Source organism: Mus musculus, chromosome 2 (genome assembly GCF_000001635.26).
Source record: "Mus musculus strain C57BL/6J chromosome 2, GRCm38.p6 C57BL/6J".
Taxonomy (NCBI): Eukaryota; Metazoa; Chordata; class Mammalia; order Rodentia; family Muridae; genus Mus; species Mus musculus.
The window spans coordinates 27,957,402-27,973,520 of record NC_000068.7 but is presented as its reverse complement, the minus strand read 5'-3'; the positions used below and the strand labels follow the sequence as shown (position 1 = coordinate 27,973,520).

The window sequence follows — 16,119 nt, the reverse complement described above, 5'->3', positions numbered from 1 at the left end:
ACAGTGTGGCATCCTGAGGTACTGCTTATGACAGAAAACAACAACAATAGCAAGAGCAGCACAGCAGGTGCTGTGTGCCAGAACGGGGGTAGAAAAGTCTAAAGGAGCAGCAAGGCCAGCTGCCTGAGCACCACGCGTTTTCTGGTTCCTCATGTATGAGCATGAATGACCCATAGCCCCTCACACCTACAGCCGGCATACACTAAGGTCAGCATGGCCCCCTGGCCCCATGGTCCCATGGCCCCGGTGTTGCTAGCTGGGTCAGAGGGTTTCTGGTGCTATACTGTGTACACATTCACCAGGAGGTGACAGAACTTACAGGAGGTCCAGGAGGCCCTGGGGGGCCTTTTGGCCCAAGCAGACCACGTGGTCCCTGCAAAAAGAAAAGATGAAGAAGGATGGAACCCGGCTGGAGGTGTGGCCTGCTTGTCTGCCCTGTACAGCCCACACCCAGTACCCTGTGCCCGACTAGAGCGCAGCTGGTGACTCCAGAATCCTGAGAGAGTTGCCATGATGCGCCCCCACTGTCACTCACCCCATCTTCCTCTCCACCTGGACACTGGGGATCAGAAGTAGGACGCTCCTGGTATGGAGGGACCCGGCTAGGCATCAGGGGTGTCCTAAGGTAAGGGGTCTTTTCTGCCTGCCTCTGATACTCAGGAAGGTGAGCACAAAATTCTCTATTGAAAACTCGTGAAGTTACATTGTACTGCTGGGTCCCGTGTTTATCACCGAGTCTTTCTTCAATCTCTCTCCCCAGTGACATGCAATGCTGCCATTTCTGGGATGACAGAGTTCAAGGGAGCAGGGAACAGGTTCAGAAGACAGCAGACTTGCAAGAAACTTTATAGGGCCTTGTAGGGGACAGCTACTTGGGAGAGCCACAATCTATCTTCCCTCCTCTGGACACTGAAGGGCGGTGCCCAATGCCTGCATCCTACACTGAAGATCTGGCCTGAGGCGCAACTGAAGTCTAGGGGAATGGTCCACCTAGGAAATTATAGGTTTCACTCAAGACACTTGGATCTCAATTGCCCTTATTTTGCCAGAACCTATTAGATGGGGCTGGGGAGGACATAAACAAACAAAACCAAACCAAAAAAGCCCAACCTTTCTTCACATTCTCTGCGTCTTAAATGCTTCCTTCATTATTTTAATACTTAGTCTTATACATGTGTTTGAGACACGGCTAACCCAGAAGGCACCATTTAGATGTGTGTTAAGGAGAACAAGGCTGACGGATCCTCCTCGGTGGTTAATCAGACGGCTAGGGTATAATTTCATCCCAAATGAACCTGAGCATGCCGACCCGGGCTCTGCCCTGCACGGCGTTTAAGGCGTAGCTCATCAATTAGCTTCACCAGATACAAACAGCCGCCTGACTTGGATAATAAAGGTAGGTTTCTGAACATCAGTAAATGCAGGGTAATTAATGTCCTTTTGCCCTTGTGGAAATATGCTTTAAGCCTAAATACAAGGTGGCTGGCAAAAGGCAGCTTTTCCTGCAGCGAGCTGAGCACCACCCTGTAGAGTGTAGTTGCCAGGCCTAAGACAAGCTTGGGCCTATTCAGTCCCCTCGACTGCCCGGCACCCACTATAGCTGCTGATGGAATGTCTGCTGCAGCACCTTGGACACCTACCACCATGCCCTCAATGCCTACCTTGTTACTGTTATGATTCCTGCAGAACACCCACTATACTGTGTCTTCCTGTCTACTCTGACACACTTGAGTGTCCACCATGGGCCCTCTGAATGTCCTCCATGCAGCACGTCGGCACCCAGCATAATTCCACTGGGGTTACGGTGCCCCTGGGCATTTGCTATAGCTCTCCAAGGCCCATCTTCCTCTTGTAGAAAGGGCCAGTATACACTCCCTAGAGGTGCCCAGCCCCTAGTGTCCTCCCTCTTTTCTTTCCTGGGCAAATGTCATGTGCCTCTTTCTCTAGACCAAGCTCTCTAACCTACTCCACACCCATCAGCTCATGACTGTGGAGCTGAGGCCCAGAGTCCCTCCCATCAGCAACTTACAGGCTCCCCGGGCAGTCCCCTGGGCCCAACTTCTCCATCGTCACCCTATGGAGAAAGAAAAAAAATGTTTAAGTACAAGCATTGAGGCCTGGGTACACACACACACACAATCTCTCTCTCTCTCTCTCTCTCTCTCTGTCTCTCTCTCTCTCTGTCTCTGTCTCTCTCTTTCTCTCTGTCTCTCTCTCTCTGTCTCTGTCTCTCTCTGTCTCTCTGTCTCTCTGTCTCTCTCTCTCTCTCTCTCTCTCACACACACATACACACACATACACACACACACCCGACAGCAGGACTCTGCCTGCTCCTCAGGCATACACTAATGTGTTAATGCTGGCTCCATTGGAGAGGGCCCTGTCCTCATTCTGGAGCTGCAAGGGTGCAGCTGCTGCAGGGAACCGTGAGGCTCTGAAGCAGGTCCTGCTTCTCAGCTACACTCACAACTGTAGCAAGGGCAGTTAGGCAGACACTGAGTTCAAGGCCTAGGCCACCCTCATGAGTAACAGAAACAGAAGAACAGGGTGTCAGAGGAGAGGCAGAGGAGCCCAGGCAGACTTCGGTGAGCTCAGGGTCTACCGGGATCCAAGCCATCCAGTGGCAAACTTTTCCTCCTGACTCCAGATGGGATGCTTGCTCTGGTTCACCAGGCCACACAGGGGCCACTAGCAGATGCTGCTTCCTACCACAGAACTCAGTTCTCCTGCCTTCCTCAAACACAGCCATGCATGCTCACATAGCACCTGCCAGCATATATGCTCATGTGTGCCTATGTTCAATAACTGCAGCCACACATATTACTTGCATATGCATGCATATACGCACACACATGCATATACATGCACACACCTAGGAGTGAGTACACTTATGCATATACAGTAGTGTACATGTATGCACATGCTGTGAATGCACATACGTCGACAAAGGCATATGTGCACACAAATGCATGCATATGAAACCCACCATGAACCAAGAGGGTGAGGCATCCAAAAGTACCCCTCTCCTTCCTCAGCTTGCAGCTGCTTAGGCCAAGGTCCAGAGAGGGGAACTTTCTGGACAAAGTTCAAAATCTAGAGATGATGGCACCTAGCTCCCACTTTCCTGGGGTTTGTGGGCTCCCAACAATAGTGCAAGGAGCCCATAAATCCTGCCATGCATTCTCTGCTGTGCACATCTGTGCTGTGGCCTATGAGCTCAGCCTCCAGCCGCTGAGGATACTGGGAATGGACACTGAGGAGTCCTCTGGGTACAAAAGCCCAGGCTAAGAAGCCCAACTGCAGCCCTTCCCTCCCCACTGTTCCTATATTCAGTTACTTCACCAATGACTTCCCCCATCCCTCCACCGCCTGCTCTCCCCGAGCCCTTGCTTCTCCATCTGACACCTCATTTAGATGAGATCAGCAGAGCCGCTGAGCTCATTAAGTCCCTGGCATCTCCCCTCCACAGGATCTGGGGCACCTGCCTCCTGTAGTTAGAGGTTTCCTTTCTGAGACCCATGACAGTTTGACCCTCATTGGCAAGAAGGGTAAAGTAAAGTGAATGCTTGTGCCTTGCTTCAATCTCAGAAGCACACAGCCACCTGCCTGGGCCAACATGCATGCTTCCTCCTCCCCCCCTTACCCCCCCCCCCCGCCCTACCGACCCTGCCTGGCCTGCACTCAGAGTTTCCCAGTGTAAAAGGATGCTGAGAGATACTTACCCTTTCTCCATCATCTCCTGGGATTCCGGGCGGGCCAGAAGGACCAGGGTCACCCTAGAAAAACCAACCAGGGTCAATGTTAACCACCACAGAGCAGGTCCTTCCCAACTGTCCCAACCCCTCCCCCCTTTTTTTTCTGTCCTCCTAATCCTAACCCTCAGTCTTGAAGCCTAGTTCCCCTGGGCGGAGGGCGTGTGCTGAGAGGTCAGTCTAGTGGCTGGCCAAGAGCCTTGCACTCGAGCCCCATCTGCATACCTTGCTGGTGGCAGAATCACCAGCCTGAGCACCTAGCAGGTTTAGCAGGAGCCACAGACAGGCAGGCACACTGTGCATTCAGTGTGAGGGAGGGCAGCACAAAAAGGACCACGCTGGACCAAGAATCCCTGAGGGTCATTCCCAGTGTCGCCTGTAGCTGGCGCTCAATGTATACTCTCATCAGCTGGTCAAAGGACTACGCACCTCTCCCAACTCCCCACAACTGGTGACTGTGAGCTTGTTTTCACGTAATTACGAAAGAGCAGAGAAGTAGCAGCTGTGGGTGAGACACTATTCAGAGTATACAGAGCACAGACATTTTTCACTGTAAGACACATATCTGCATATGTTTTTTAATTCATCAATAGCCCATGTTCCTATATGTGCATGTTTTTGTCCATGTGTATGCATGACTGTATTGTTGCATCCCTCTTTGTGTGTATTTTGTGCAGGTAATATATATGTATGCATGTATGCCCTGTATGTATGTGTGTGACTAGGTAAGTATGAATGTCTGTGCCTATGTGTATGTATTTGCATACAAGCGTGCTTACATACACGTATATGCGCATGGATATCTATGTGCCTATGTCTGTGTGTAACTGTATGTATATGTGCTTGTGAATGTGTGCATATGTATCTGAGTCCTAAGTGATTATGCTTGCTATGTATCCACACATGTCATCATGTTTGTATGAGTGTGTATATGTGTATGCCTGTGAATATGTATATGTGTGTGTGGCTATGAATGTATGTGTATATATGCATATGTGTATGGATGAATATGTGCTCTTGTGCCTTTGTGTGTATGCCTGTGAAGGTATATCTGTACAAACATGTAAATACACATACATGTGTGCCTGGATGCCCCAAAATGAGAAATTTGACCAATAAATCCACTTTAAGGTAAAGCAAGTAAGAAAGGAACCACTCCCAGCGAGCGGTGAGAAAGGCGGCCAAGCACCATAGTGGCCCAACCCCAGCCATCCTTAGCAGCAGGCTCTGAGACTGCCCTACCTTCCTGCGGCCACAGTCCTGACTCTAAGCTTGCATGCGATAGCTGTTCAGATTTCCCATGAATGTGAAGGCTCCATTAGGTAAAAAGTGGCTTCTAGAAGATTCTAAAACTAGTTCTAGCACATATTTTCCCTCACTTCTCTGTCCCCTGTGACACCCTGGAGTGAGGTGCTTGCCAGACATGCTCGTAAGTCTCATGTAGGAAATCCAACTTCTCTTGACTAGATTCTCCATTAAGAGAGACTCCACAGTACATACAGAGACACTGTGAAATGGAGGAACCTGAGGCTGTTGGAAAGAAAAGACCCCCACAAATCCCACAGCAAATACTCACTCTATGGCCTTTCTCTCCCGGCAACCCAGCCAGACCATCAAAGCCACGGTCACCCTGCAAGAACAAGAGAGATGAACCAAACAGCCCACACAGCAGGAACTAGGGGTACCCATAATTCAACACCCTGGACTCAGGGCCTTCTTATGGCCATGCACAGCCCTCCTGCCTCAGGACACTGTGGAGTCTGTATATGCCACCTCCTCTCCCCAAACAAAGCAGAGGCTGGAAAGAGAGGAACACTGTTGTCCCCAAGCCAAAGGCCAGGGCATCCTTGGGAATGTAGTCATGAAGTTATTCAGTGACCACTGCAAAGTCAGCATGGGCTCATTTGCTCCGAGTCTCTCCCTGCAGGAATATCCCCATGGTCCTGAGGGCTGTCACACACCAGTGATCACACTCACTGGTGGAGACCCCTGCATCTTTACCTGCAGGGACCCCTGGCTCCTGCATTCCAGCATAGAGCCCAGTACCAGCAGCCCATCATGTGGGTATTCAACCCAGGTAGGATGAAATCAGAGTAGGGTACTGGGGTATTTTTATGACTTTGCAGTTAAGAGATCGTAAACTACTTGACAGAACAGTGGGATTCTTCCATCATCCACAGCCTTCAGTGTTTATTAACTTGGAGGTCACAGGAAGTGAGACTATGGAACCAGGGGACCCAGCACAGATGTACTGAACAGTGACAGTTCCTGGTGACTCAGGAATATGAGAGAGTCCATACGGGGTCACAGGAAGAGGGATGAGCCCAGCATCCACAGTATCAGGGGGAAAAAACAGCTGCCACGTGTCTATATGAGTCCTGTGCCCCCTGCTCAAGCACAGACTGTGTCAACTCACCCCTACAGGCCTTGAGTCCTGACTTTCCAAGGCAGGGTAGGAAAATTCATGTCCCATAGACTTGAGATCACCTGGCCACCCAAGCACCAACGGTGTAGTCTGCTTACCTGCACACTCCCAAGGGGTTCTCCCTGATCCACCCCACCACACTCACTGGCCACATGAACAGGGCACCTGACCCTTTAAGGAGACTGAATCTCACCCATGCAAGTCACCTGTCAATCTGTCATCTCAACACACTAGGGGGGGGGGGGCTCATCAAAGTGAGTGCTTACGCTCCCTGCAGGCACACTCATCAAACATGATAGTTATGTCATCAACATGATGTCAGGGATGATGGTGACTGTATGAGTGTGGGTGACGGCCTACCTTGGGGCCTGTTTGTCCAGGCATGCCTCTGGCTCCATCACTTCCAGCACGGCCCTGGAACAGAGAAGACAAGATGTCCATAAGGAAGAAAAGGCAGCCTGCCACATCCTCTGGGAGCAGCTTCCCAGTAAACCAAGCAGAGAGAGGCGACCAACCAAGGGTGATTGTCCACTGTCATCAGGCTGGACAGGGGACCCAGATCCAACAGCCCCAAGGCCATGACACACCACTGGCCGGCAGTGTGCCCCAGGAGCCTGATGTTGCCTGTCCTCTAGGCTTGTGGAGGATGATGGGATTTGGGAGCTCTGGCACAGGGAGCTTGCTCTTCTGGCTTGTGACGTGCCTCAGACAACCATGGAGAAGCTCAGCTCTTTGCTACTACCGGGAAGAAAATTAAAGACTGGAGATGCATGGGAGAGATAAAGGCCTCTCTCAGTCCACCTTAGCAAGTATGAGACCGGCCCAGAGGGTGTGTGTCCCACTCACACAACACAGTGACCTAAAGGCAGGGTCTGCACTGTGTGACCAGCTGGTCAGCCGTCTTTGTCCATTCTTGCACTTGCTTCTCAGTTATGGAAAATGTTCAAGAGCAAACCCAGGGTGCCCAGTTGATTGCCCTGAGACTGAAGGCCCCAAGCCTGGACCTTCAGAGTCTGCTATAAAGGCTACAGTCACTAGAGGGAGAGGAACTCCCTGCCAAACCCCTGCTCACTATCGAGGTCCACCAGCCTCTTCGTTTCTGTCTCCTATAGATGCCTGACCATGTGTTGGGGTTGTTGCTCATGGGCTCATGGTCAGGCACACAGGCCGTGTGGACAGTGGCAGTTTTGGTCTCCACATGAAACACATAAGGTCTGATTGTAGAAATAGGTCAAGTTAATTAAGACTTTTCTAGCCTTCCTAGTGTGTGGTCATCACTTTTTAAGAGGATGGCATCTTATAGCCGCTGTGTGCCTGAGGAAACCAGCTGGATCCATCCAGGAGGACAGCGTACTCAACAGGAAATCTCAAGAGGCTAGTGAGCTGAAGAAAGACCCGTACAGAGCCGACATAGCCATTTCTGGAGAGGAGGCATGAGGTGTCCCTAAAGATAAGGCCCACTATCAAACAATCAACAATGTGGATCCAGCTCCTGCTGTGACCTGTCTGGGACATGGCTTTAGGGACCAGTGAACCATCTCAGCCCTGGACACGCAGCATTTATTCCTAAGCAGTGGCTCAGACACAGCTTTGGAGGTGGACATGGGACCATGGGTCCTAAAGGGGACAGTCTACCTCAGATCTGGGCATGGATGCTGTCTCATACCACATGGTCTTAGCACCAAGCACTTACCCGTCTTCCAGGCTTCCCTGTTGGGCCAGGTGGGCCTTGCACACCTCGAGGACCCTGCCAGAAACCAGAGGACAAAGCATCAGGACATGTCCCTCTTCTAAGGAAGAAAATTCATCCCACGCATGTCAACCTAGCCTAAGGCTTGTTTTTCGAGTTGCTCACATGTGAGTATCTTGGGGGTATTCCCTTAGTGAGGGCTAGCAACAGACAACACAAAGAGCTTGTTCTATGCTATCAAGTAACAATTCTTCCTGCTTCTGTTGAAGAAGTATCAGCAATTGGACCACCAGCAACAACCAGGAGTCACCTTCCTGAGAGCAAAGCAGAGGTAGGTTCACACACGTACCTGAGGTCCCATGTCTCCTGGCTCACCTTTCAAACCGCCACTCCCAGGAGGACCCTAGGGAGACAGTATCAAATCAGTGTGTACACCAACAAGTGACATGAGATGCTATGTGTGGAACAGGTAGGGAGCCCGCATCACAAGGCTGGCCTGCCTATTGTGACAAAAGTAAAAATGTGAGTTCTAGGAGGCAGAGACCTATGGCCGCCAAGGTCTCCTCCTGGTGCTTACTAGAACTCCAGGAGATGGGGCTCACAGAGACCATGAAGTCTTAAGAGGTTTCTCTCCCCCAGGACAAGCTGGCTCGTGATTTGTGACAGCCCCTAGCTTGGAACACAGTGCATAGCCTATGGGCCAGTTCAAGTTAAGACTGGTCTCACCTCCTGGGTGCAGGGTACTGAGGTCAGACCTGGGGGTGGGAGGTAGCCTATGTCAAAGTCAGCCAGGGGCTCAATGGTATAGAAATCATGTGTCCTTAGGGCTGTGGATTTAGCTCAGTGATAGAGCATTTGCCTAGCAAGCTCAAGGCTCTGGGTTCAGTCCTCAGCTCTGGAGGACCAGGAGGTGGCTGTGTCCTTGTAGGGTCCTACTCCCAGTGCCCACAATATGTATTTGACACACGGATGACAGCCGAGGGTCCCTGAATCCATAGCATCCCTGCTTTGCTCTGAGCTGGGGCACCTAAGCCTGATAGGAAACCCCGTGCTTTCCCCAGTCCTGGGGTTACCTTTGACACTGGGACAGAACTGTAAGAAAGAAGACCCCCAAAAAGGACAGAGGCTGACTCCTCATGAGCTGAGAGCACAGTCAGCATAGGTCTAAGAGCTATTTGGGGGACATCTCCAGGCCTGTACTACAGCAGTGCCCCTATCCGCTGTGTTCCCTGTGATAGAGAAAAGTGGGAGAAGCCTAGAGCCTGTCCTTCACAGGGAGAGCTGCTTAGAGCTGGAATGCACAAGTGGGAAGGGAGCACCCCCATCTCCCATCACACTCAAGCTGAGGGCTACTTCCCAGGAATCCCCCAAAACTTCAGGTGACCTTGAACACAGCCACCCCCCCTGACACGTGCTCCCACAAAGGGAAAGAACCTGTCTGAGCTGGTTCCCAGCTGGAAACAAAGGTTCTGGGCACAGGGCTATCCAGTGTGCTCCACCAACTGGTGCCAGTCCTGCCAATCACTCACCATGGGGCCAGGTCTCCCGGTGAGACCCATTGGGCCAGCTGGTCCCCTCAGTGCCAACTGTAAAGGAAAGCGGAGGAGATCAGAAAAAGACTATGGTTGGTCCTGTCCTGGTTTTCTGGCTCCTGTTCTATAACACGTGGTCACGAGGAAAAGGAGCCTAGGACAGAAAAGACTAGACATTCACAGAGAAGGTCTCACTGACCCAATTCTGGGCTCTCAGCATCTCCACAGAGAAGTGGGGCACAGAGGTAGAAGTCAGTGCTACCTGCTGCCCCACTGTGGGCAGGGTCCCCAAAGCCTTCCTCTCTCTTTTTTTTCCCTGTTGGAGAGGTGGACCATCCTGTACCAAATCTGGAATATAATCTCCCTTCCTGGGCCGGGCTGAGGCCTATATTTTCCTTGTGGATTTCAGACTTCACTTCTGGAAGAGGCACAAAGTACTCTCCAGTAGCAAGAGGGGTGTGCATGGTAGGTACATGGAGGAGCCTGTGGGCCCTGGGATCTCAGTCATGAATTGACCGTCCCCCTTGGTGTGGCTCCTGCCAGCCATCACGCAGGCTCAACTTGTCTCCCTGCAACAGAGCAGCGTTACAACCCCCACCACAGAGCCATGATAATTTTGGAAGATTATTTTGCATTTTAAATGATCTGGGGGTTCTGGAGAAGGCTCAGCTGGTAAATTGCTTGCCATGCAAACGTGAGAATCTGAGTCAGGATTCCCACTACACATGTAAAAAGCCAGATGTTTCAGCATCTGTCTCATCTCACTGGGAAGGCAAAAACAGAGAGATTCCTGAGGGTCCCCGGGCCGGCCAACCCAGCCAGCTGAACCAGTGTGCTCCAGGTTTGATGAGAGACACTGTCTCAAAAGAAAATTCCCAACGTTGACCTCAGGTTGCCCCACACAGGCACACACATGTGTAAACATACCAACACACAATAATAAAAACATACTTTTTAAACTTATAAATAAAAATATACAAAATTTAAAATATTCCAAAAAATTAAAAATTAAAAAAAGAAATCAGGACTGGAGAGATAGCTCAGGGATTAAGAGCACATCTTCTAAAAGACCCACATGGTGGCTCACAACCTTCACGATCTGATGCCCTCTCCTGGCCTCTGTGGGCACTAGGCACATACATGCAGGCAAAAAAACTCACTCACAGAAAGAAAAAAATACATCTTAAAAAAACAAAACAAAACAAAACAAAAAAACAGACAAACCATAAAGCCTTTCTCCTGGTTGGCTTCTATTAAAATGCACACAGTTTAAGAGGCTGCCGGGCAGGCACAGGCCAGCAAAGCTAGTCACACATACAGCCTCATCTGACTGGGTTTATCACCGGCAAGCCTGTTCCATGGCATCCAGTCCGTACTGAAACTGTCCTCCAATTATCCTAGCAGACTCTGGCCATTAATGTCTCCTCTAAGCCATGCAGAGTAGTATCAACATTTCCCAAACAAGGATTCTACGTTGGCTTTCTCCACACTTCCTGCCCACCCCATAGGAAGTGGTGGCATCAGGCCAGTCATAGGCAACCAGCAATCTGGAGGTACATTCTCTAATGATGCCATCTGCAGATACTCTCACTGGGGAAACAGGGAACCCTTAACCCAGACCAAGTGACCCTGGGCTCAGTGTGAGAGATCCTGGAGCCAGTGCAAGAGCTTGGGAGGGTCCATGAAAGATTCTGGGCCCAGAGTGAGGGACCCTGGATCTGGGAGCTCTCTCCTAGGATGTGGCCTTGCACTCAATCCCAACCCAAGCCCAGAGACCTCTTATCCCTAACTGTGGAGAGGATAGCCCTGAAAGCTCTCTGTAAGTTCCCCCACATTCTCCAGCTGCACATGGAAGACCCAACCTTCCCTAGGTTCCTGACCAGACAACTGTAGGACAATCATTCACTCTGTGCAGCCACCATGGCCAAGCTCTGTCACATGAGTCCCTAGGGGTCCACATTACTTACCCTGGCTTGCTGGAGGATAGCCTGGGCCTGGGACTCCTGCGCAGAGACCATGGGGCCCTTAGAACCGGCATCGCCACCGCCTCCAAACCGGAACTGCAAGAGCAAGGTGAAAAGTTACAAGAGGTGGTACAGGGCACCCACTCTGACCCCAGAGCAAGGTGGGTCTCATGGGCCTTAAGTAAAGCAGAGACTCCCAATAGCAGACCCCATGTGTGCACACGACCCTAATCTACACGCCACAGCCCCTCCTGTCAGCCTTCGCCTTGGACACCTGAAACCTGCTCTGTGCCTACAAAGGACTTTGAACCTCCATTGCTTTGCATCTTGATGAACCACAGACCCTCACAACTGCAAAGAGTAGCCAAAGGCCAAAGAAACTGGACTAGGTTGAAGGGACTTGCAGGGGACACCCTGGTTCCATGTTAGGTCTCCCTTAGTGCAACAGGCATCTTGGGGGTAAAGTGAAGTTGGTACACTTGATCTGAGACCTTAGGAAGAGGACATGAGTTCCAAATGTGGCATTCTTTATCATCTGCCCTTGGAGAGGGGAACCTGCCAACTTTCCATCCTCCTTCAGACCAGCTGTCCCAGGATCACTGTACTGAAAGAATAGTGCTGATAACACAGTCCTGGGGGCACAGTGCTGAGGGCACAGTCCAGAGGGCACAGTGCCAGGGCACAGTCCTGAGGGCACAGTGCTGGGGGCACAGTGCTGAGGACACAGTGCTAGGTCACAGTGCTGAGGGCACAGTCCTGAGGGCACAGTGCTGAGGACACAGTGCTAGGGCACAGTGCTGAGGGCACAGTGCCAGGGCACAGTCCTGAGGATACAATGCCGATAACATAGTCCTGAGAGCACAGTGCTGAGGACACACTGCTGAAGGCACAGTCCTGCGGACACAGTACTCAGGCACAGTGAGGGAGATGAAGGTGAAGGAAAATAGTTTAGATCAAGGTGGCTGAGGGTCTGGTCCAGCTCTGCCTGGTTCTAACTCATTCACTTACCCAAGTTTGTTTGTTAGGCCTGACCTACCTAGAATCCTCCATCCTGAGAGCACCTCTGCAAGGGCCCAGTTGTTCTCCAGAGGATAAACAGGAGCCCAGGGCATACACCCTCACTTCATGGTCTTCCGTAAGTGCAGAGACCCCAGTGCCAGCAGCAGTGGCTGGGTACTGGCTACCAGGACATAGATGTCTAAGAAACTTCTGGGTTTGGAATCCTGGAGCCTGGCTAGCCTTCAGCACTCTCTGAGCTCCAAATCCTTCATGGCTGAATGAACTAGCCAGAGGAACCATTCTCCTCTTATGGACACTGAGAATGTGAGCCTGGGCTTCATTCTTACTACTTAGGATTAACTTCAGTGGAAAGCAGCATCTAGAAGGTTCTAGATGACATCTGACCACACAGATAGCTTCCAGTGAAGTCCCTGTTTCCCTCCCACCCACAATCACTGGTCGATTCTTTAGGGAGACAGGAGTCTAGCCATTGTCACAAAGAGCCTTGAAGTAAGTTTCTCTAGGAACCTCACCAAGAGAGTGGGATTTTTCTTTCTCCTCCTGGTACCAATGACAGACTGGATCACATGGACCTAGAGCAGCTGCAAACACCCTGCCCAAACCCCATTCCTGGGACACCGCAGATCCTTCCAGGACCCACCCACTGCAACCCCTCATCCCAGCTAAAGATACTCACCGGCAGCATGAGCATGGTACCTGGGGGGCCAGGCAAGCCATCAGCTCCAGGAAGACCTGGGCGCCCAGGGGGACCCTGCAGCCAGGGAGGAAAGAAAACTGGTCAGAAAGACAAAGGGACATAGCTGAGCAGCAGTGTGAGAACGAGAGGTCAGAAAGCAGGCTAGGCAAGCACAGAGCAACATGAGACTCCATAACATGGAATGTTCTAGAAACATTGGAATGCTCTAGAAAGGAGCAACATGATAGGGGGCTGTGGAGATAGGGAGTGAGGGAGCTGAGTTAGATGTAAGAAATTCTGAGAGGAAAGGCAGGCGATTGTGTCTAGTTCCAGGCTGGAGGCTTGAGAAAGGCGGAGGCTGGCTCGTATCCTTCCATGTAGCCCCTGCAGTCTTTACCAGAGTGGGGACTGAGAACTGCAGCCCCAAGCTCTTCTGGCTGAATGAGGACAGTGTTTATCTTTCAGTTTATCTTTCATCCAGTCCTTAGCTCTGCATGTGGTCAGGGGCTGGAGGACAGGGTAGAGCACCCACTCGCTTGGACAGACCCAGAGATAGGTGAGAAGAGAAGGAAAGTCCACCCATGGGAGCACAGAGCCATCCAGAGCAACTTTAAGTATGTTCGGGATTAATTTTCAAGCCCTGGCTTACAGGGACAGAGGTCAGACCTCCTTATAAAGTGAACTCAAACTGAAAGACCCTCCCCAAACTGAATCCAGCTAGTGGGGACACCCACCCTTACAACCTCCATTGATAGCGGCAAGTTTGGAGGTGGCCAGGCAAAATTGATTTTGCTTCGCTGGTTTACAGAGCCATTGAGGGGACGTCCCAGCAAGGCACTTAGTTCCCCGAGCATCACAGGCATGTGCTCTTCCTGCTGCCCGAGGGCTGGTCACCCTTACCTCCTGAATACTGTCACACTCTTTACTCATTGCCCAAACCACCATGCTATCCCAGCTGCTGCCAGAAGAGGCCCTAGCCAGCAGAGCACGCTACAGGATACCCTACCATGTGACGACATCATATTCTGCCTTTTCATTTCATGCTTGACTACCTAGAAAACTGTGCTTGCTGGTCCAAGAATCAGAGACAAATGCCTGTCCTTACCACATGTATGCATGTCATCAACTACAACTTGGCTGTCTGAATTTTTTGGGGGGTGGTTGGTTTTTTGAGACAGGGTTTCTCTGTATAGCCCTGGCTGTCCTGGATCTCACTCTGTAGACCAGGCTGGCCTCGAACTCAGAAATCCACCTGCCTCTGACTCCCAAGTGCTGGGATTAAAGGCATGCGCCACCACTGCCCGGTCCGGCTGTTTGATTTTTAATGGTGATATTCATTAGGTGAGCCAGCAGAAAGGGGAGGGAGGGATTCAGAAACCCACAGGCTTCAGTGCACGAACCCATCACCAAGTATCAGAAGAAGCTCAAGGCCCCATGGCATGGCTTATATCCCACCCAGAACAAACCTCCCCAGCCAGTGGCTTGATTGCTAATAAGAGGGGCTAGTGTGAGAACCAATGCAGGCTCCAGGTCAGGAGCTGCTCCTGCAAAGCACAGAGGAAGCACCCAACCCAAGCTGTCACTTAAAATGACTCCTGGGGCCACTGATGTAATGTAGAGCCACTGCTGAGGGTTTAGGGCTGACTGATGGCTGCCTCTGGACCCAGGTTGGTTATTGGGCTCATGGCACATAGCCAGGTGCAGTCAAGTCCATAAAGATCTGAGGGGGTGACATGGGCTGGCCCTGGGAAGAGGGGCAATTTGAGGAAGGAGTGGTTGTTCTTACTGTCATTTCTACATTGAATAACAACACAGGATCCAGAGCGGGGAGGGAAGACAGCCTACAGGCAGGAGGAAGAATACACAGACAACCCCCAGAGTCCATGGTCTTGGCACTGAACTGTGGTCTCTTACCCTTTCTCCAGGGTCACCCATTTGGCCAGTAGGACCTGTAGTTCCTGGAGGTCCTGGAAGACCCTGGAATTAAAATAAAGTCAAGACAGAGTTTCAGACCTGGCCTCAGGGCAAAGACCTTCTCCTCTAGTTAAGTGAGAACAGAAGCAGGGTCAGGGAAGTCCTTGCCCGGGTATCTGCGAAAGTGAGGAGTATCCAACTTTCTATCCAGGAGATCCCCACCTCCTCCCCCCCCCCCCGTAGTTCCTGTCACAAGTCAGAGGCTAATAAAACCAGGCACTCACAGCAGGGCCTTCAGGGCCAGGGGGCCCCTCGATCAGCATCCCCTGCAGAGAGAAAGAGAAAGGGGGCAGCTAAGACCAGGAGCCCAACCCAGCTTCCAAACTGGGTAGACAACAGTCAGCCAAGAGGTCAGTCGGTCCTGCTAGGGCTCATGGGAAATAGCCTGTGCTGGGAGAGCACTCTATCTTTGCAGAACTCCAGCCAGTGACCAGGGGCCCACGGGCGCCCCTCAAACACAACTTTGACAAAAACACCGCAATTTGCCAAAATGAGAAAACAGAGCCCAGACACAACTCCTGTGCTGTCTTTGCTGTCTGTCTGAAGAGTATCTGGAAGGACAGAATGGACCCCGGGCCCAGGACCCCAGGTGGACTGATGGGAAAAGCTAGGAAGGCCTAGGGTAGTCAGGCCTCCTGCCTCAGCCAGCAGAAGGCTCAGTCCCTCCTCTGCCCAGCGCCCTGCTGACATCACTCTTCTCTCCATCATTCCTGGGCCCTTGGTCCATCCTGCCACTAACCCTTGCTGTGCCCAACCCCCTCCTCTTGTCTATTGGCTCTGTCTTGAAAAGAGAGCTTTTCTGTTCTAGGATCTGTATTTCTGGATGTCCTCTTTCAAAAAGTACTCCCAGATTTCTCTTGGTCTCCCTACCACCACCCACTTAGAACATTGAATTTCTGAGTCCCCACGTATACCTTAGGAAAGAGGATCTGTGCTTGGGGCATGAGTAGAGGGGGGCAAAATCAACACAAGAGTCCTGTGGGGCTGGTACTCAAGAGTCTGGACAGGCTTTGGGTCGATAGCTGCAGGACCCTGTCGAGACACTTGCATGCCTGCAGGCTAGCCACGTGCAAGACAGGCATAGTG

The 16,119-nt window shown here is 51.4% G+C and overlaps 1 protein-coding gene across 2 annotated transcripts in view; it reads right to left on the bottom strand.

Moving 5' to 3' along the window:
- Positions 1 to 16,119, bottom strand: part of Col5a1 (collagen, type V, alpha 1) — a 153,130-nt gene that overhangs the window by 65,990 nt on the left and 71,021 nt on the right. For both annotated transcript variants that reach the window (XM_006497644.4, NM_015734.2), the window contains exons 10-21: positions 15,258 to 15,299; positions 14,974 to 15,036; positions 13,060 to 13,134; positions 11,367 to 11,459; positions 9,397 to 9,453; positions 8,217 to 8,270; positions 7,871 to 7,924; positions 6,538 to 6,591; positions 5,329 to 5,382; positions 3,723 to 3,776; positions 2,030 to 2,074; positions 320 to 373 (exon numbers count right to left, since the gene is read on the bottom strand). In XM_006497644.4, coding sequence (XP_006497707.1) covers positions 320 to 373; positions 2,030 to 2,074; positions 3,723 to 3,776; positions 5,329 to 5,382; positions 6,538 to 6,591; positions 7,871 to 7,924; positions 8,217 to 8,270; positions 9,397 to 9,453; positions 11,367 to 11,459; positions 13,060 to 13,134; positions 14,974 to 15,036; positions 15,258 to 15,299 — 699 coding nt within the window. The remainder of the gene's footprint in view (positions 1 to 319; positions 374 to 2,029; positions 2,075 to 3,722; positions 3,777 to 5,328; positions 5,383 to 6,537; positions 6,592 to 7,870; positions 7,925 to 8,216; positions 8,271 to 9,396; positions 9,454 to 11,366; positions 11,460 to 13,059; positions 13,135 to 14,973; positions 15,037 to 15,257; positions 15,300 to 16,119) is intronic.